This window comes from Fomitiporia mediterranea (assembly GCF_000271605.1).
Source record: "Fomitiporia mediterranea MF3/22 unplaced genomic scaffold FOMMEscaffold_1, whole genome shotgun sequence".
Classification (NCBI taxonomy): domain Eukaryota; kingdom Fungi; phylum Basidiomycota; class Agaricomycetes; order Hymenochaetales; family Hymenochaetaceae; genus Fomitiporia; species Fomitiporia mediterranea.
In genome coordinates this window covers 370,711-389,431 of record NW_006760386.1, presented here as the reverse complement: position 1 = coordinate 389,431, position 18,721 = coordinate 370,711, and the positions used below count along the sequence as shown (strand labels likewise).

Below are 18,721 nucleotides of genomic sequence, written 5' to 3'. Positions count from 1 at the left end.
AAGCCATGCCGATCATGACTCTTGAAACACTCACTAATGCGAGCGAACTTCCGTATCTGGACGCTTTGTCCTTGAATTCTAATTCTGACCCTTTATTTTCGCAGCAGCAAATGAACATAACGAACAGCCCTCAGAATTGCACACAGGTAGAGGTCAGCTACATGTGTAATGATTCGATAAGATCCCAGTACTGTTGCAGGACGGGTACACAATCCTTCCCTTGAAACGGTGTTTATATTAAGACGTCAAACTACATATCAATTATCCAAAGCTACAGAAGGCTTCAATATATAGAACAGTATACAGGCAATGTATGGTGAAAAATAAACCATACTGGGCCCATGAAGACGAGTCCAATACTTCTTACAGCGTTTCCGGAAAACTATGAGAGTCGCGTCGTTTTTTTTCCACCTTGCCACCTGCCAAATGAGGCAGGTGACTTCAACCACCTTTTTGTTTAGACACATACAAAACCTCTGTACTGTTTTTCCACTTAATATACACCTTTTTATACATTAAAACATATGTTGAACCTTTTCAATTACAATTTCCCTCTATAATATTGACAGAATTACCTCTTTTTTGTTGTTACATGTTTGAATGATTGTACCACTCTTGTTAAGAAGCTAGCATCCTCTAAGACAGTCCTGTTAACCTAATATATTTGCTATTTTAGTCTTATGATACTAGGGAGTGTCTGAAAACTTTTATGAAGGCAACTACAGTACTTTATTGTTGTATGGCAAGCTGTGTATGTTGCTTGGCAAGTCACCTGCCAAATAAGGCAGGTGGCAAGGGGGAAAAAAAGAACGACGCGACTCTCATAGTTTTCCGGAAACGCTGTAATCACCATCTGTCAGCACATTTTTTGACTCTGAGCCGACAGACTGGGTGGATATTGGCCATTAACAGAACCGAGTACAGAGTTGAGCATAGTGCGTCCGCTCGGGCAGAAATAGGCCAGAATAACGAGAAGAAGCATAAACTCGGGGAGAAAATGTGTATTGCAACGATATGCAGAAAGGAACAAAAAGGCGAGAAAAGGTTTAAATTAAATTAGAGGTTCAATTCTCACGGTCAAATTAAGGCATGCATTCCCACAAGCTAGATTTTCGTATCGCGACTTCAGAGATTCAGCAGCTCGCCAACGTCAACACATCAAGACTCCTCGTCAAACTTGCCCATCATGGTTAGTTATTATGATTTTCTAGTGTCAAGGTCATCTTTGCTATGGTTTCTGTGGAAGTATGTGAAGAATTGCGTTGGTCGAGGGGTGGATGACGGTAGAATGCGATGGATGGAGTCGTGCCAGTCTGGCTTGACCTTGGATGGCATCGGTTTACAAAATCTGGAAATGCACCAACAAGTCGGCATTAGTGGTGCATGCAGCGATGAATCTTGGCCCGAGATTAATATGTTGAAGACACTGGTGCTAATAATCTGTGCCATTGACAGGCTCGAGGACCGAGAAAGCACTTGAAGCGGCTTAATGCCCCATCCGCATGGATGCTTGACAAGCTTAGTGGTACTTATGTGCGTGTTAATCACTCTTCATCCTCGGTATGACATCTAAAAGCTGGTTTGCAGGCTCCTCGTCCTTCTCCCGGTCCTCACAAATTACGCGAATCCCTTCCTCTTACCATCTTCCTCCGCAACCGTCTGAAGTACGCGTTAACTGGCCGTGAAGTCACTGCAATCGTCAACCAGCGCATAATTCGTGTTGATGGCAAGGTTCGCACTGACGAGACTTTCCCGACGGGTTTCATGGACGTGGTTACCATCGAGAAGTCTGGCGAACATTTCCGTCTGCTGTACGACGTCAAGGGACGTTTCGCAATCCACCGCATCACCCCCGAGGAAGCTTCCTACAAGCTCTGCAAGGTCCGCAAAATTGGCATTGGTCGTAACGCCGTCCCCCACATCGTCACCCATGACGGTCGTACCATCCGTTACCCCGATCCCCTCATCAAGGTCAACGACACTGTCAAATTCGACTTTGAGCAGAATAAAATTACCGACTTTGTGAAGTTTGACACTGGAAACATTGTCATGGTCACTGGTGGTCGTAACATGGGTCGTGCTGGTGTTATCGTGCACCGTGAGAAGAACGATGGTGGACATGACATGGTTCACGTCCGCGATGCGCTCGACCGGACTTTCGTTACTCGGTAAGTACATCTTATTCCTGACATTCATTTTGGGTGTTAATGAGTATGTCTCAAAGGGTCAGCAACATTTTCGTCATTGGTGAGGGTATCAAGCCATGGATCTCTCTGCCGAAGGGCAAGGGGACTAAGCTCACCATCTCCGAAGAGCGTGACCTTAGAAGGAAGCAGCGTGCGGAGAGGGACACATAGATACGTCTGTCATGTCGCTATGGTTTCTGTCTTTTCATTTCTGTAGGCTGGGCATGTACTTCCTGCTCCGACAAAAATAATATGTTGCATTTCGTGATTTATTGGCACACAAAAACTGGGTTCCGACTATCAACATTGAACGCCTTGAGGGAGCATCTAAACAAACCCGTTACAGTACTCTGCAAGAAGTAATGCTCAGAAACTCAGCAAGCTTTTGAGAAGTAAGTATATTACATTAATAGCCGCGAAGAACTACGAGTGCCTTCTTGGATGCTTCGTTTGTTGCCTGCCTCTTTGTGCGATGCTCTGCTGTGCACACTTCATCTTCTCTGACTACAAGTGTATTACTTCTGTTAAAATACAGTATCATGTGTAATGATATTCAACACCTACATTTAATAGTAACTTTCCAGACACCATTATAGTGATCCAAGGAATTCACTCTCATATTCTTGATGTAGCCGACCCCTCGCCTGAAGAACTAAATTTTGAAGGGAGTCTTATTAGCTAACAATTAAAGTTGTAGATATGAACATATATACAATTATTTAGTCGTGCCCGTGCATTGTCTCCTACTGTCAGACCTGTTTGGTCACGATTCCTGTAAACATTGCCAATATCTGGAACCTGCATGACAGTAGAGCTTGTGTATGGTGTAACTACTATTGGGTCCTGCACCCTTGTAGAGTTGTCTGGTGATAGTCTCTGTCTAGCCAATCTATAATCCACAGTATCTCCAATTCGAGCCAGAGCTGGGTGTAAATATTCTTGTAGACTGGACTGATTTTGTATATTAGTTATGCTAGGGTTTGACTGAAAGTGCAATAACTTTGAAGAAATAAAGTAAATAATCACTATTGATAAGTTCTTTGAAATACAGTATACTTACCATTGATAGTTTATCTAATAAGCATTATAAGCCAGTGATCTAACAAAACATTAAGACATTAAACTCAACTGTAAAGTGTACAACCAATCCTATACAGTTTGGCCAAATGATGCCAGACATCTTCTCTACAATCATATATAAAAAACCAATGGTGACTTAGAGGACCTTGGTCTTTAATGACCCCAAGCCAGAAGAACCTATTCAACAAATCAATCCAAGCAGGTACTAAAAAAGAGTAGAAAGTCTTGTTTACAATAAAGCAAGAAAAACACCCAAAACCCAATCTAGTGTATTTGATACAATCACCGTGCCTCTGTATGCAGCAATTGCCTTCCATCCTCCAAGTCCTAATGTAGTAAAGATAACCAAGAGATGATATGGAGTCATTCGTGTATTACAAGATCGATAACTTGCATCTAGTCACTATCAGCCGATCTGAAAACTTGCTACTGATGGATTGCAACACACTTCGAGCATGGTCAGCTCTTGGCATATTTCGAGTTTGTGTCCAGATATGAAGCCTGTCAGAAAGTGTAGAGAGCAGAGGGCTGGGAGAGTCCTGAGGATGAGGTTGGGAGCAAGCGTCTTACAATTGCTGACTGTTTACTACTCTATCAAGGCAGTGAGCTTGGTGCTGATTCAGGATGAGGCAATGCCTTTGAGTTGTGATCACGGTTTGTTAAACTTAATACACTGATATAGTATGTGCAGCGCTGATACCATCACTTCGGAGCGTTTATGGAAGAAACAATTCACCATGAACAATGGAATAGCATTTGTAAGTGACACGGAACAGCGCGATAAGGTCTGAGAACACGTGTGACATAACGCGCTTGCTTGTGTCACGCCATTTCATCGTCATCGTGGAAGGTACTACACATAGTACACTACTCATACTCTTTTCGGGGCCTTACTAGCTGTGGATTTACTTAAGTACTCCTACTCATTCATACAAACACTATACGCTTATATCAACGAATCATCTATTCCATTCAGTAAAATTCATTCAAACTTCGTCCATATGTTGCATATGATTCGACGAGTAGCACATTGATAGAAGACCTCAGTCAGTCTGGACTCTGGAGATCACGCCAGCGACTCTGGCGTCTACAATGTCGAAGAAACGCAAGCAGCCGCCGCAATCAAATACACTGCTCAATTTCTTAACACCTGGTGCGGATGGACTGTGCAGACCTCTCAAAGCCAAACGGCGAGCTGAGACATTCGTAAACGGAAGCAAGACACCTGTTAGCGCAATCAAGACCTGTGTCGAAGATGAGCCCAACTGCGTAGCTTTGAAAACCCAAGATACGGGCATCATTGTCATTGAATCCGATGATGAAGACGAGGTCGAGGCACATTTGGTCGACGACTCGAGTGACGTTGAGGTCATCGTAGAGTCTCAACTAAAAGAACAAGCAATATATAACCAATTGCGGAGGCAGAACAGTCAAGATGATACAATTGCTCAGCAACAGCATGGGCGAAACTCTGATAAAGAGGACTTTGTATCGGAGCAGTCTCTTCAAGGCGTGAAGAATGATCCAGACGAATGGGATCTAGCACTGGAGGAGGATCTGGATACTGAGTACGTTCTAAACGATTTTCTTGAACATAGCTGTGAGGATGTGGCGACAAAAATGGAAGATTCAGAGGACGCAGAGGTTGTGGAGGATGATATTGCTTCTTGTCCACTGTGCAGGATGACATTCTTGGATTATGATTCATCGGTTTGTCTCAACAGGCGCCTGATATCTTCTTTCTATTTACTTACCGTCTTCCAGGAAATCCAGGAGCATGTAAATGCATGTCTTGATGCTTCTGCAGACCCAGTTGCTCCGTCTGCTGCTGCTCGAACGCCACTCCGTCCTTTGTCTTCTTTCCCATCGAGCCGATCCGCTGGTCCTTCTTCAGAAACTAAGCCACCCATGAAACCCGATCTAAAGCCTAAGCCAGCGAGTGCTTTTTCTGTACTCATGTCTGGAAACGCAGAGCGCGAGCGTGCGGCTTGGACAGAGGCACAGGTAGCGGAGGACCCCAACTTTCGACCAACGAAGACGGAGCGTCGGAAAGCGCCCTTCTACAAAATACTTACTGGAATGCCAATTGCTGTGGATGCCTTCCGATATGGAACAATACCAGGTGTTGAGGCATATTTCTTGACGTACGCTTTCTTTTTTCACTTTTGCATGGCACCGTTACTCATATTGTTCTGGTTGAAGGCACGCACATTCGGATCATTACACGAACTTATCTTCAAACTGGAAGAGCGGACCGATTTATTGCTCAGGTGCGATAACCTTGTCAAAATTGAATTACCGGGGCTTAATTTATCTTCCCGCAGAAACGACTGCGAATCTAATTGCTCATATGCTATCTGTGGACCGAAAATGGCTTCATCCCTTGCCTATGAATACACCAGTTGAGGTTCCTAATACGGGAGGCGTGAAGGTTACTCTGCTTGATGCGAATCACTGTATGTCCCAATTACTAACATCTATACCCCTTGGATTGACTTTACTCTGATCTAGGCCCTGGTTCATGTCTGTTCCTGTTTGAAGGATCTCAGACGACCAACGCAGGCGATAGCACATACAAATCTCCATTCGTCGGCACTTCCCGTACATTCCGCTATCTGCACTGCGGTGACTTCCGCGCCAGCCCACAACATGTGTTACACCCATCTGTTAAGGGAAAGCGACTTGACACGGTCTATCTCGATACCACATATCTCAACCCAAGATACTGCTTCCCACCACAACCACTGGTCGTCTCAGCTTGTGCTGAGCTGGCGCGGAGGATTGTCAACGGTGAACCGTTGGATTCTGACAATGGGAAGGGCTCGTCGAATGGGAAAGCTTCGATTCAAGAGTGGATGAAAACTGGAGAGGGGAAGGGAAAGCAGAGAGCACAGAAAGACGGAGAAGTTCTGATCGTCGTTGGGTATGCAATTTCTTTATTGATCAACATCCTCTTACTTAACTTCATTTAGAACGTATTCGATTGGCAAAGAACGGGTAGTAAAAGGTACGGGAAGTATTTCACTATCCTATTTGCTTCTGTCTAATTGGTTCTGTATTCAGCCATTGCCAAAGCACTCAACACGAAAGTCTACTGCGATTCTCGCAAAGTAGCAATCTTGCACTGTCAAGACGACCCAGAGTTACATGCTCTCTTAACGGACAAACCTCTCGAAGCTGGCGTTCACGTTGTTCCGCTCGGTCAAGTCGCCTCGGATCGATTCAAAGAATATATGGATAGATGGAAAGGTCGTTGGTCACGAGCAGTCGCTTTCCGCCCAACAGGTTGGACGTACTCACCTCCCGTAGGCTCAGACCCGATGCCACCAATTTCACGCGTCGTAGCGGCCGCTCAAGCTCGCGACTTCACCTACGCGCATCTCCGTCCTGCTCGGAACTCTACGGCACAGTTCATGCAATACGGTGTACCTTATTCTGAACATTCGAGTTTTGCTGAGCTTGCATGTTTTGCGTTGAGTGTGGATTGTGCGAGGATTATCGCGACGGTGAACGTTGGGAGTGCGGTGGCGAGAGCGAAGATGCAGAAATGGATTGAGCGGTGGGAGGTAGAGAGGAAACGAAGGAGAGAGGCGGGTTTGCCGGCTGTGGTGGAGTATAGAAATTTAGAGTATTGGTAGGATACTAGTGCGCGTTCATCCTTATTTTCTTCCTGATAAAATTATTGTTATTGCTTCGGTCATATAGCTCAGCAATTTATACTATGCAATAGTGAGCATTTCAGCAAATATAAGCAGGGTCTCCAGACCTCAGAAGTGTCTCATATCTGGCTTTGAATGCTATTCACAGGCAGAGAATAGTCTGCTTTGTAAGGACGATGTCAACAGGCGTATGCGTTCCCTAGACTGTCTTCAATTATTGATGCAAACTATCAATATTCTTCATGTACAAATTTAATTGTGAATATTACTATGCACATTTGTGAATACTATCCGAGTTGATCTAATACGATACTATGCGATCAATTGCGTATGTATGATGGTTTTCTCATTGACAAGTGTTAATGCTGATGTCCCCGAATGAAAGCAGTGCAAAAGAATGAAGAAAGGTGCCATCTAGTAACGACTGAACGAAGGACGAAAGGCGCCAACGGTTTCAAGGTTCAACAAGGAATTGTTTGTAATGACTTGCTCCATTCGATAACTTTGGGATGAGCTTGGACCTAAAGGTCGACACGGTGAATAAGGTGGATAAAGAATGGGAAAGCTGGAGGATGTCTGACCTTTCTGACATCGAAATTTAGGACTTGTAGTCCTTCTAGAGACGTCGCACGAGATAAGGCTACATATGCTTGTCCTGAAGTGCAATATAATACAGTACAGTGAATAAGTCGGCTGAACGGAAGTTGCGAGGAGATTCGTACCTTTCTCAAAGACCTTCCCGAGGTCGACTTTGACACGGTCAAGCGTCTGACCCTGTGACTTGTGAATAGACATAGCCCATGAAAGGATGAGAGGAAGCTAATCAGAGAGTTCATTAGCATCTATGACATTCATTCATGAAAGGTTGGAAACCGACGAACCTGGGTCCTACTAGCCTGGACTTCACCATCCGGCAACTCAACCTTAAAACTCTCCGGAACAATCATAACCTCCTTCACCAATCCTCCTGGCACATGGAACTCTACAACAGGCCACACCTGCCCACTCTTCGATTTCTTAGGAGCCTTCTCTCCGTCTCCTGGTTGGTTCACACCTTCATCCTTTGCCTGTGACGGATCCATGAATCGTAGAACACGCCCGATACTCCCGTTTACGAGCGTTTCATCTACGTTCTTGATTAACATCACTTGCGCGTCGGTTTTTAGAGTGAGCACGGATGGGGCCATGAAGTTGGAGAGGATCTTTTCCCGTTGTTTCGGGTCTGTGATGGTCCCTCCGTCCAGAGCTGAGTATTTGTGTTCTTCGGTGCCGAGCTTGTTCATGCGACCAATATTGGAACGGTCAACGTCTTCGCGCCGTGGAAATCTGGAGAAGCAATGTCAGAAAAAATGGATTGGCATTGGAGAAAAGATGGCGCATACAGTTCAGTCGCACCCATCCCATCGTCATAATGAATCTCACGCGATAGCGATTTGAACTTCGAGATGGAGTTTTGCGTCAGTCTCCCGAATCGCATTTCGTTGAGCATATCGACAAAGTCTAATGCGCTAGGTTAGTCATACTCAGATCAGGAAGCGGAATAACTTACCCTGATCTTTCTGACGGAAGACTTTCGTCAGGTTGTACGTGTGCTCCCCGATAGTCTCATTCCACATCTGCGCTTCGAAGGCAAACTTTGAAGAACCGCTCTTCATGACGGGCGGTAATTGGAAGAAATCTCCAGTGACTATGACCTACTACCATGTAAGCATGCGTAAAAGTATATTGGATAAAAATGGTACAGACCTGGATCTCTCCGAATGGCTTTGGTCTCTTTCGAAGGATAGTGCCTATACGAGACAACTTGTCGAATAGATCGCCGTCAACCATCGAGACTGGCAGACTGTCAGACACGCATATATGCAACAAGCCAGTTAGAGCATTACCTTCATCTATGATAAGAACTTTCGTTCGAAGCCACCGGGCCATAGCCTTCTTTTGTCTCCGTACTTTCTTTGCGAGCTCCTCTGCTGACTCAACTCCAAGTCCGATACCAGAAAACGAATGGATGGTTACTCCGCCGATGTTACAAGCAGCGATACCTGCATATATATGCCTATTTAATGGCGGTTCATGAATATATCTGGAAGTAGGAACAAACCTGTGCTTGCAGTGATAGCAACCGCATCTGGTACGGAGACGTATTTCTTGCGCAAGGTCTTTATGATCTCACGAAGCAAGACGGATTTGCCCGTACCTGATTGCATCCGAACTATTCAGTGTGGCGCAGACGAGGTATAGGTGATTACTCACCAGCACTCCCGGTGTAAAACAAGCTATGGCCCTCTTGAACAAGCTCTAAAATCCGCAGTTGCTCCTTGCTCAAGAATATCTTGGCCGGCCTGTCCGTCGCCTTGCGTTCCGAACGAGCTTGTCGTCTTTCATTCATAACTGCCATGGTCGCCGCCGCACCTCTGGAAGAAGTACGTGATGGAGGTACAGGTTTGACAGGTTTATCAGAGCGAGTGAAGCTCTCTGGTAGCATACGCTTCTTCTTCGCAGTAGTCTCCGATTCGTGTCCATCCGACGGTCTTTTAGAAAGTGATGAGCTTCGACTAGTCGTATGGCCATTCGTGTTGGCAGTTTTCGAGAAGGTAGACGGTCCAGATATCCCCTTCCTTGTGTCGTTAACACGAGAGGCTGCACTGTTAGCGATGGCCGAGCTTTTAAGTGGTTCAGCTCCGGTAGTTGGTTCTTCAGCAAGTGCAGCCTTCATAATCGCCAAACGTCTCGCCTTGCTCTCGTTGTCATCAGCGGCCCGAAAATATTTGGAGTCTAATGCAGAGTTGCTAGTTTGCGAGCTAGGTGCAGTGAAAGTAGAGTTGTTGTCAGACCAGTCTCGTTTCATTGTCCCGAGCCCTGATTTGAGTGTGCTTGATTTTGACGTGGTCATCGCGCCAGGTATAACGAACGGATTACAGTTCCCAAGCTAGTCTAGATTAACCTAGAAACTGTAAGAAAATGACAAGATGAACGACTAGAAGCCAGTAAGTAGCCCGATGGTGGTCGAAGTCGTCAGAGTCGCGTTCCAGCAAACAACATTGAACAAACGCGCGACGCGTCTGCCCACGTGCCCTACTTAAGTCACGTGAGACAACGACGCACTTTTTGACAATTCCGGGACATCGGTTCGGAATCCGGACGTTACTCCTCAAATGTCCCATGTCGGAGCAGTATAATCCTATACCTACCATTACTGTTGTCTCTGTCAAGTCACTAATGATCGATTAGCCTCAAGAGACCGCTGTACGGGTGTAAGTATTGATGATATGGATGCTACGTTGATTACCGTGCATTATTAACTTCAGGCAATATTTACGGTAAACTAAAATAACGTGGGCGAATTTTCGGCGGGACTAATCTCCATCGCCTGTACTTGTCGATTAATGAAGAGCGCTAATCTAATTTTGTGGTCGGCGAAGCCGAACGAATGCTGTGAGTGAGTATAGATGGTCATATGGAGTGTACTGGGTATATATGCGGGTACACTCTGTGAGAAACAACATCTCGGCCACTGCAAAACTGCTGGATTATAGTGATCAAGGACAATTCCATTTGAATTCGATGGAATACTCCGACCCGTCTATCACGGCGTTCAGTAATGTCCAGCGGGACTTTTGTTGTGAAACAGTCTTGATACGAAGCAATTGCCACGCCTGGTTTGTTCGGATTCTTTAACTTCCGGACACCTATGCTGGTGAGTGCTAGCGTTCGACAATTGACGTCGATTAAATGCATCAATTCACTAGTCTAATCAAATGAGTTATGATTGGCTGAAAGAGGCATGTGCAGATCGACGCATAGTCACGCTTACGTCCAGATCTAAATTAATTCCAACCTGGACACAGGACAGGTTCTGCTGCTTCCAAGCTCCTCGGCATTTTGGCTTCTAGCCTCGAATCTCCACCCATCGAAAGCCTCACCACATCAGGGCGCGAATGGCAAAATATGGAAATCGTAAACTGTATTGAGATGCGATACGGCAGCAACCCCCGAGCCTGCCCACCGAAGGGAAGAACATCCTTGAACAAATGACGAACGAGCATTTGATGCCACATTTATGGAACGCCTCGTTTCCTGGCTTGAGATGTGTGTCAAGTGGCATACCTGATTTCACGTCTGTTCAAACGTCCATGCTTGTATTGATCGCATGATTTCCCGCTCGCAAGGACCCGAATTACGGTTTGGCGAGCAGTTCAAAAAGCGAGAGTGCAGGTCCTTATGTCTATCCGTACCCCAGTTTCTCCTTCATCGCTATGAGTTCTCTACAGCGCCGCTTTAGCATGCGTCGCTCCTCAACAATATCCGTAAGTGCCTTTATCTGAAGATGATCATCTTGCCAGTCTCACTCAAAACTAGAACAAGAATGGCGATGCCGCCGGTGGAAGTGTATCTGGGAGCACATCGAGTGACGATAAACACTCAGGTGTCCTAAAGACGCTCAAGGATGTGAGGGAGCTTGTAAGACTGTACTATTACGCGTTTTCCCCCAATAACGACTGACAACATTATAGGTGAAGAAAGACCTCCCTCTTATCCTGGATCCGCAGATGATCTCTGGTGTGCTCGACGCGGTTGGAAACCTCAACAATCTCGACGACCGCAAAATGCTCGTGCGTTATGCGTCCCATCTTCTATCTGTGACTCTTCTATTCTCTGACGTCGACGTTGCTTCTTCTGCAGCTCGAGCATGTCCTCATGCTGATGGCGAATACCCCACCTGACACGCAACTTGCAACAAAGCTTCAGAACGCGGTTGTCACACTGTGTAAGTGTTGGAATCGTCTTTTTTATTCAAAATCAATGAACCCCATTTTCTAAATTTATGCAAATGACGCTGTTTTAACCCAGTGTACAACGATCTTACACATCCGCCTCCCACTTACGTATCAAACGAATATCAATGGCGCCGGGCCGATGGTTCCCATAATAACGTGAGCATCCCCGACATGGGTAAAGCTGGCACACCCTATGCGCGAAGTGTGCAGCAAATTCATCCGCTTCCCGGTCACATGCTGCCTGATGCTGGACTTGTCTTCGATACACTTCTAAAACGCGAGAAGGTATAAGTTTTCCATTCTATTTTTATGGTTTGCCCAGCCACTAACTATCGCCCATGAATATAGTTCGTGAAACACCCAGCTGGTTTATCCTCGCTTATGTTCTCGTTCGCTGCGTTGGTCATCCACACGTGTTTCCGCACTTCGCATAGGGATTGGACGATCAACGAAACTTCATCATATGTCGACCTATCGCCTCTTTATGGCGTCGACCAGGCATCTCAGGACAAGGTGCGTGCACGGGATGGCCGAGGCATGCTCCATCCGGATGTCTTTGCGGAAGACAGACTGCTTCTTTTGCCTCCAGCTGTCTGCGTATTACTCGTTCTGTTTAGCAGGAACCATAACGTGAGAGTTTTATTTTTATTACCAACAGTGCAAACACTAATATTTTTGCAGTTCATTGCAAGCAAGTTACTTGACATTAACGAGCGCGGCATATGGGTAGATCCAAACACGATACCTCAGGATGACCCGAAGCGCACAGCTAAGCTGGCAAAGCAAGACGAGGAGATCTTCCAAACTGCACGCCTCATCAACTGTGGCTGGTTTGCTAACGTTGTATTCTCGGATTACTTTTCTGCAATTCTTGGATTCGTACGCAAGGGCATCAGTTGGAGCCTAAATCCATTCGAGGAAATCCGAAAGGAGGATCATACGTTCGTTGAGCGTGGACAGGGCAACGCCGTGAGCGTCGAATTCAACTGCCTCTACCGATGGCATGCAACGACGAGCGTCGAGGATGAGCAATGGGTCAGCCAAGCCTTTAAGCAATTCTTTGGTGACAAGAATCCTGAAGAGGTTACACCAAGAGATTTCCAGGTTGCTGCGGCAAAGGCTCAGCAATTGCAACCTGACTGCGAGCATTGGACATTCGGCGGGTGCGAACCCAATCATGTTTCTATGAACTCAAGTCCCTTGCTCATTGAAGTTCAGTTTGAAGCGTCAGGAAGATGGTCGATTCGCGGACGCAGACCTTGCTCGCATTTTGCAGGATGCGACTACTCATCATGCGGCGTCATTCGGAGCCCGTGGAACACCAGCTATCATGAAACTGAACGAGATCATGGGCATTGAGCAAAGCCGACGATGGGGCATATGTTCGCTCAACGACTTCCGAAAGGCAAGTCGTTGTGTCACCTCTAGATTACGAAATTCTAATACTTATCATGGTTCACAGTTCCTGGGTTTGAAGCGTAAGTAAATAATGGCGACCTATGTAGGCACATATTGATGTTTGCCTCAGCGTACTCGAGTTTCTTGGAATGGAATCCGGACCCCGAAATCGCGGAAGCTGCTTCCAGACTGTATTATGGTGATATCAACAACCTGGAACTTTATGGTGAGTACTCCCATCCATAAAAGCTACTCTGCTTGCTAATGGAGGACTGATTCATTTCAAGTTGGTTTGCAGGGCGAAGAAACTAAGCCTGTTGTAGATGGAGCTGGCCTTTGTCCTGGATACACTATTTCTCGTGCCATTCTCGCAGATGCCATCTCGCTGACTCGAGGAGATCGGTTCTACACGACTGACATGACCCCATATAACTATACTGCCTGGGGTCTTAAGGACTGTCAAAAGGATACGTCCAATCCTGGATATGGCTCCATGCTTGGACGATTATTCTTGCGTCATTTACCAAGCCACTATACGAGTGATTCGGCGTTCACATGGTTCCCGCTTATGACACCCGAAGCAATGGAGAAGTACACGAAGCAAATGGGTGTCCGAGAACGGTATAACTTCGACCGTCCGACGCAGGCACCTGTGACGCATATCATTAGCGACTATGCGAGTGTTGCAGGCATGCTGAAGGATGTGTCGGGCTTCCGGCCACCGTATGCGGATCGTGTTGGCGCAATGGTAAAGGGCCAGGGGTACGTCGACTTGCATTTCTCTTACTTGACGTGTTTGTTCATGAGCTGTGTAGTTTCTTTATCACTTTCGATCAGAATGAGGAAGGCCTGATCGACCAGAAGGATGTTTATAATATCCTCATCGGTCCGCAGGGATCACTGGAAGGAGTCGTCAAGCATTTCCAGGAAAAAGCTCGCTACGTCATTGAACGTGACTCGTACTTCCTCGCTGGCAAGAAAACGAAAAACGTTGATATCTCCACTGTATTGAAAATGATTCCTATCCATTGGGTTGCTTCAGAAATTGTACGCCCGACTTTACTTACATTCTAATCTCAAGCACTCATAATTATTCTGTTAGGCGGGAATCACGCTCAAGTCAGCTGAAAACCCTGATGGAGAGTGGACCGACGAGGAGCTCTTCACTATGCTTGGCACGCTTTATGAGTTGGTCTACCTGTATTTTGTTTCTCGTTCGATGGACTAAAGGGGCTTTCAGTTACATTTTCCTGGAGACTGAACCTGAGAAGGAACTTAACACCGAGGACCGTGCGCGCAAGTACATGAATAAGATTCATGATGTCGTCAAGACAAACTTGCGTGCCGTGAGCGGTAGCAGGGTAGAGATCCATTTCGCCTTCGTTTCTGTAATTTCGAACTAACGTTTTCTTAGTTATCTTTCATCGGTTTCTTAGGGTCGGTGTTCGCAGGGCCGAAGAAACCTAGCCATGAATTCTTGCAGAAAATGGTTGCGACAGGCAAACCACTCGATGAGCTAGCCAATGCCATTGTATCTGTCGCTATTGTTGCCACAGTTGAACTCTCCCAAGGTTTGTTTGTTTTAAAACTCTTAGGTTGCATTAGTAACTAAGATATATCCTTCGACAGCAATGATCAATATGGTCAATTTGTACCTTGATGCGCCCCAGCGTAGTCATATCGAAAGTGCGGGTGAGAACGTAGATATCTTGGCGGCCTTCGCTCGTGAAGCAATGCGTATGTTCACTCCCTCGCATATAGTGTACAGTTGTATTGACGCAATATTCACAGGAATTGACCCTCCGTTTGCTGGAGTTTACAGTGCGTTATTTTTCCGGCCCCGTTTATGGTTGCTAAATGATTAGCGACAGGGGAAGCATTGAGTGACAAGCACCTTGGACAACTTTCTGTGAAAACGAACGAGCGATTGTTTTTGAGCATTGCAAAGGCGAACCGTAGCGTGGGTGTTCGTCATAAAGGATTTCTGGCTTGTACTCATTTGAGGTTTCTAGCCCAACGTCTTCCCAAATCCGACTGAAGTTGACGTTACTCGCTCAGCTGATCTCTACCTTGCCGGGGATGGTATCAGCAGGTCTTTCGGGAATACCTTCGTACACTCTGTACGTTCTCACATGTACTCCTCTTTGCCTCGTTACTGACACATAAATCAAATTAGGTTATGGGCGCTGCTTTGAAGACCATTTTTGCTCTTCCGAACCTTCGTCGATCACCTGGAGTATCCGGAACACTGAAACGGTAAAGCTAGCGAAAGTTTCGGAGTTCGCGAATGAGGCGCTGATTGCAATTGAATAGGTTCCGATACAATGCTAATGGGACGGAATATTATCAATATCTTGACAAGAACATGGATCCGACAGCGTGGGCCACATCGCTAATTCTTCAGGTCGGCCGATATTCTATTCCTTCCTTAAACATAGCTCGTCTGACTTGTTTCAATAATAGTATGATGCTTAGGACGGTTTGGTTGGAGTTTGTAGCTTCGGTGACTTTAGTACTGCATAGATTGTTGTATGGCTGCAATGCTTTATTTCTTGTCCTCATACGTTCGGAACTTGAAAATCTGCATCTCTTGCATGTATTACTTACACGACTAAAAGCACAAAATTATTCAGAAATTTATTATTTTCGCGTCGGAAGACAAAGCTATGACTACACGTGATTGTGACAATAACGCGACAACAATGAAGCGTGACGTCGCGTCTTGAATTTCGAGTCATTAGATGATGAAGCCTATGAGACACGACTCTGGAGCCACGTACAACATGGAGATAAATACGTATGGACGCGTCTTTGAGGCCTCTTTATCTCCAACCTTCATTTCAACCGCATTAGCTTGCTGTGACTTTCGAAGTCCTACCGATTCTTTGACCGTCTCTATACCATGACTTGCCCCCACGGCGGTGCACGCACCAAGCCTGTTGATACCCTAGCTTCGTACGTGATTTCGTCACACTGTCTTCGTGCATACGTCGGTGTCTAACATGCTAATGCAGCTCGGAAAGTGAGGATGTTGAATGTGCTGGATGTTCTGGCAGACCGATACCCTCGTGAGTTAGACAAAGAATCTGTGGCTGCCGAAGTGTGCTAACTGAAGTCTCCAGTGATGAGGATGCGAACCGGTATAAGCTACATCACTCTGTATTTACAGGCCTCAACCTTCTGCGCAAAGTTTTTCCCCTGCCAGGTTTTCCACACTGCTGGAACTGTTACAATTCTTACGATGATGACCCTGCCATTGTACAACAGAGAAAATTTGCATTAAAGGTTTCGAATTGTATAGGCAGAGAACTGCGCAGGGTTCTGATGAACTCCAACGAGTACAGCAAGTATTCGTCACGAGGCCCAGGATGCAGGCTCGCAGAGTTATTCAATGGTATTGGTCGTGAGCTAGACAAAGCATTCGGCTTTTCAAATGCAGCAATCACTTTCCCAACCAGAGGCTTTAACTGTCGCTTCGGTTTTGAAGCAACTGGGAAAAAGATGTCTGATCTCGATTGCAGTCAAAGACCAGATATTGTTTTGGTTGATCGAGCCCAAGTCGATAGCGACGAGGTGACTTGGAGGGATGTCGTGTGTCCCGTAGTAGTCGCCAAGGATGAGTGTGATGGTTGCCTGGAGTCCACTTCGACACGGATGCTTGGTTTCGCCCACCATATCTTCAACAGTCAACCCCGAAACTTTGTAATTGGTGTTGTATACCTTGGCACGTCCTTTATACTGCATTACTTTGATCGATCGGGCCATTATTCCAGCAAACAGTATACAGTCAAGGAAGGGGACGCTATTGATGTTTTGATTGCCGTGCTGTTCTACGAAGACGACGTAGATTTGGGTTACGATGTCATGTTCTGGAAGAGAAATGACGATGACTTCATGAGTGTTAACGGGGAAGAATATCTCATCAGGAGGACGTTGCCTCATCATGAGGGTGTATGGGATATATTTGGTGAAAGGTCCATCATTCGTGTTGTTGAACGCGATGGAAAGACATACATTAACAAGGATGTTTGGTTCGATACGGACAACGAGATGAATGAACCAGTAATAATGGAACACATTCGTGGTATAAAAAACGTCGCTCAGCTGGTGAATCATGACATCGCAAAGCATCCCAGTGGCGAAGATATCACCACCGAATTCACCAAGAAATGGCTAGAAGGGCAGAATATATCTCCGAAGTTGATTTCGGGGCATATGTTTTTGAAGCATCACCAGATGATCATGACACCGTACGGTGAGAAGTTAGCTGCCTTCGCCTCTTTGGAAGAGCTCGTCTCGGCACTTCGAGATGTCGCTTATGGTACGTAGTTCATCTAAACGTAGATTTGCATACGCTGACTTAGGATCCAACTATTTCGTACAGCTATAGCGGATCTAGATAGAAGAAACATTTGCCACGGCGATATCAGCTGGGGAAACATCGTTCTTGCACCGGATCCAGATAATCCAGACGGACTTCGAAGAGGCTATTTAATAGATTTTGGTAAAAGTATTATTGGCCGACCGTCTGCTGGAAGTGTTCCTAGCGTATGATGTTTTGACGTTTCCGGCTTACATACTCCATTCTAACTGTTATCCTTCCCCCTCCCAGGGAACTTCCTGCTTCATGTCTGTAGATGTTTTACGTGCACTTGGTGATGACCTTAATATCCGTCATCGAGCTCATCACGATCTTGAGTCTCTGTTCTACGTTTTGTGCTGGGTATGCACGATTTGCTCTGGTCCGAACAGAACGTACAATCACTGTCTTGAAGACACCATAGTGGATAGCTGGGTAGGCGGAAATCCACTAGAGCCTGAAATGTCCCGTCTCCTCAGCACCGACAAGTATTTGCTGCTCACGTATGACTTCTGGTTCGAACGTAACGTGATTGCGCATATCCAACCATATTTTGCTGATTTGATCCCATGCATAAGAGAGTTATGCAAACCTTTCATGCATGGGGAACGCAACGCATATAAGGCGATGGTTAAGCCTGAAAATGGAGAAAATTATGTCTGGGATTTCAAGGTCGACGAGGATATTGTGGATAAGGTCTTGAAGGTTTGGGATGATGCCTTGGCTATGATTCGACAAAAGGTGCCAAAATCTGATACCCCGGATGCTGCCATGGATATCAAGGACAGTGTCAAGACTTCCAACGAGGATAGTGGAGACGTTTCAGGAGCAGTCGAACAACTCGACGTTGAGCCAGTTGAAGAGAACAACATAGCGATTGGAGAGGACAGAACAACAGCTCAAGAAGAAGGGTTGATCTCTGAAGGCTTAGTTACTTCCGGCGACGATGCTACGCTGTGTGGAGGACTAAGCCATGAAGCGGTCAAAATGGACAGTGACTCCGAGTCCTCGAAGACGCGAGCTGGATCCGAGCCAGCCCACAAGTGTGAAGACTGCAATCAAATGGATATTGCGAAGCGTGAAGTGTTATCTGTACCACGGACGAAGCGGAAACGCGAATTTGACGAAGTTTCGGTTGACTCTGGTTATGCTTCGGAGGATAATGAAGTCGCGATAGAGGTTATCATAGAGCCGAAGCGAAGGAAAGTAGATGTCGAGTCGGATTAGCCAGACAGGATTTTTGGCGGATTGATACCCATT

At 46.0% G+C, this 18,721-nt stretch overlaps 5 protein-coding genes across 5 annotated transcripts; 4 read left to right on the top strand and 1 right to left on the bottom strand.

Moving 5' to 3' along the window:
• Window positions 1-14: 14 nt before the first annotated feature.
• Window positions 15-2,458, top strand: FOMMEDRAFT_164273 (uncharacterized protein; the record flags this gene model as incomplete). Its single annotated transcript, XM_007261132.1, has 6 exons — window positions 15-152; window positions 1,130-1,189; window positions 1,247-1,366; window positions 1,456-1,533; window positions 1,588-2,168; window positions 2,225-2,458. 6 exons carry the CDS (start codon window positions 15-17, stop codon window positions 2,355-2,357), a joined length of 1,110 nt encoding a protein of 369 aa, XP_007261194.1. The 3' UTR covers window positions 2,358-2,458.
• A 2,716-nt stretch (window positions 2,459-5,174) lies between these two features.
• Window positions 5,175-6,904, top strand: FOMMEDRAFT_72541 (DRMBL-domain-containing protein; the record flags this gene model as incomplete). Its single annotated transcript, XM_007261131.1, has 6 exons — window positions 5,175-5,410; window positions 5,469-5,536; window positions 5,591-5,722; window positions 5,778-6,189; window positions 6,239-6,273; window positions 6,330-6,904. 6 exons carry the CDS (start codon window positions 5,175-5,177, stop codon window positions 6,902-6,904), a joined length of 1,458 nt encoding a protein of 485 aa, XP_007261193.1.
• Window positions 6,905-11,036: 4,132 nt separating this feature from the next.
• On the top strand, window positions 11,037-15,716 carry FOMMEDRAFT_15962 (linoleate diol synthase). Its single transcript, XM_007261130.1, has 22 exons — window positions 11,037-11,232; window positions 11,285-11,386; window positions 11,440-11,538; window positions 11,609-11,693; window positions 11,777-11,988; window positions 12,052-12,333; window positions 12,385-12,866; window positions 12,922-13,108; window positions 13,166-13,181; window positions 13,232-13,327; window positions 13,389-13,863; window positions 13,917-14,148; window positions 14,204-14,289; window positions 14,342-14,462; window positions 14,516-14,672; window positions 14,731-14,838; window positions 14,893-14,922; window positions 14,973-15,061; window positions 15,114-15,221; window positions 15,278-15,357; window positions 15,415-15,505; window positions 15,565-15,716. Exons 1-22 carry the CDS (start codon window positions 11,209-11,211, stop codon window positions 15,574-15,576), a joined length of 3,174 nt encoding a protein of 1,057 aa, XP_007261192.1. The 5' UTR covers window positions 11,037-11,208; the 3' UTR covers window positions 15,577-15,716.
• Window positions 15,717-16,313: 597 nt separating this feature from the next.
• On the bottom strand, window positions 16,314-16,893 carry FOMMEDRAFT_15961 (uncharacterized protein). The gene has a single exon (XM_007261129.1). It carries the CDS (start codon window positions 16,864-16,866, stop codon window positions 16,531-16,533), a length of 336 nt encoding a protein of 111 aa, XP_007261191.1. The 5' UTR covers window positions 16,867-16,893; the 3' UTR covers window positions 16,314-16,530.
• A 450-nt stretch (window positions 16,894-17,343) lies between these two features.
• On the top strand, window positions 17,344-18,688 carry FOMMEDRAFT_130475 (uncharacterized protein; the record flags this gene model as incomplete). Its single annotated transcript, XM_007261128.1, has 4 exons — window positions 17,344-17,422; window positions 17,486-17,649; window positions 17,714-18,605; window positions 18,672-18,688. The coding sequence occupies 4 exons, from the start codon at window positions 17,344-17,346 to the stop codon at window positions 18,686-18,688; spliced, it is 1,152 nt and encodes a 383-aa protein (XP_007261190.1).
• Between the last annotated feature and the right edge of the window lie 33 nt (window positions 18,689-18,721).

Bases quoted from the DNA above. Each gene is read 5' to 3' on its own strand.
- FOMMEDRAFT_15962 (XM_007261130.1), top strand. From the start codon at position 11,209: ATGCGTCGCTCCTCAACAATATCC. The intron at 14,463-14,515 runs GTAGAGATCCAT...ACGTTTTCTTAG, and splicing joins GTGCCGTGAGCGGTAGCAGG to TTATCTTTCATCGGTTTCTT. The intron at 14,673-14,730 runs GTTTGTTTGTTT...ATCCTTCGACAG, and splicing joins CACAGTTGAACTCTCCCAAG to CAATGATCAATATGGTCAAT.
- FOMMEDRAFT_15961 (XM_007261129.1), bottom strand. From the start codon at position 16,866: ATGGCCCGATCGATCAAAGTAATGCAGTATAAAGGACGTGCCAAGGTA.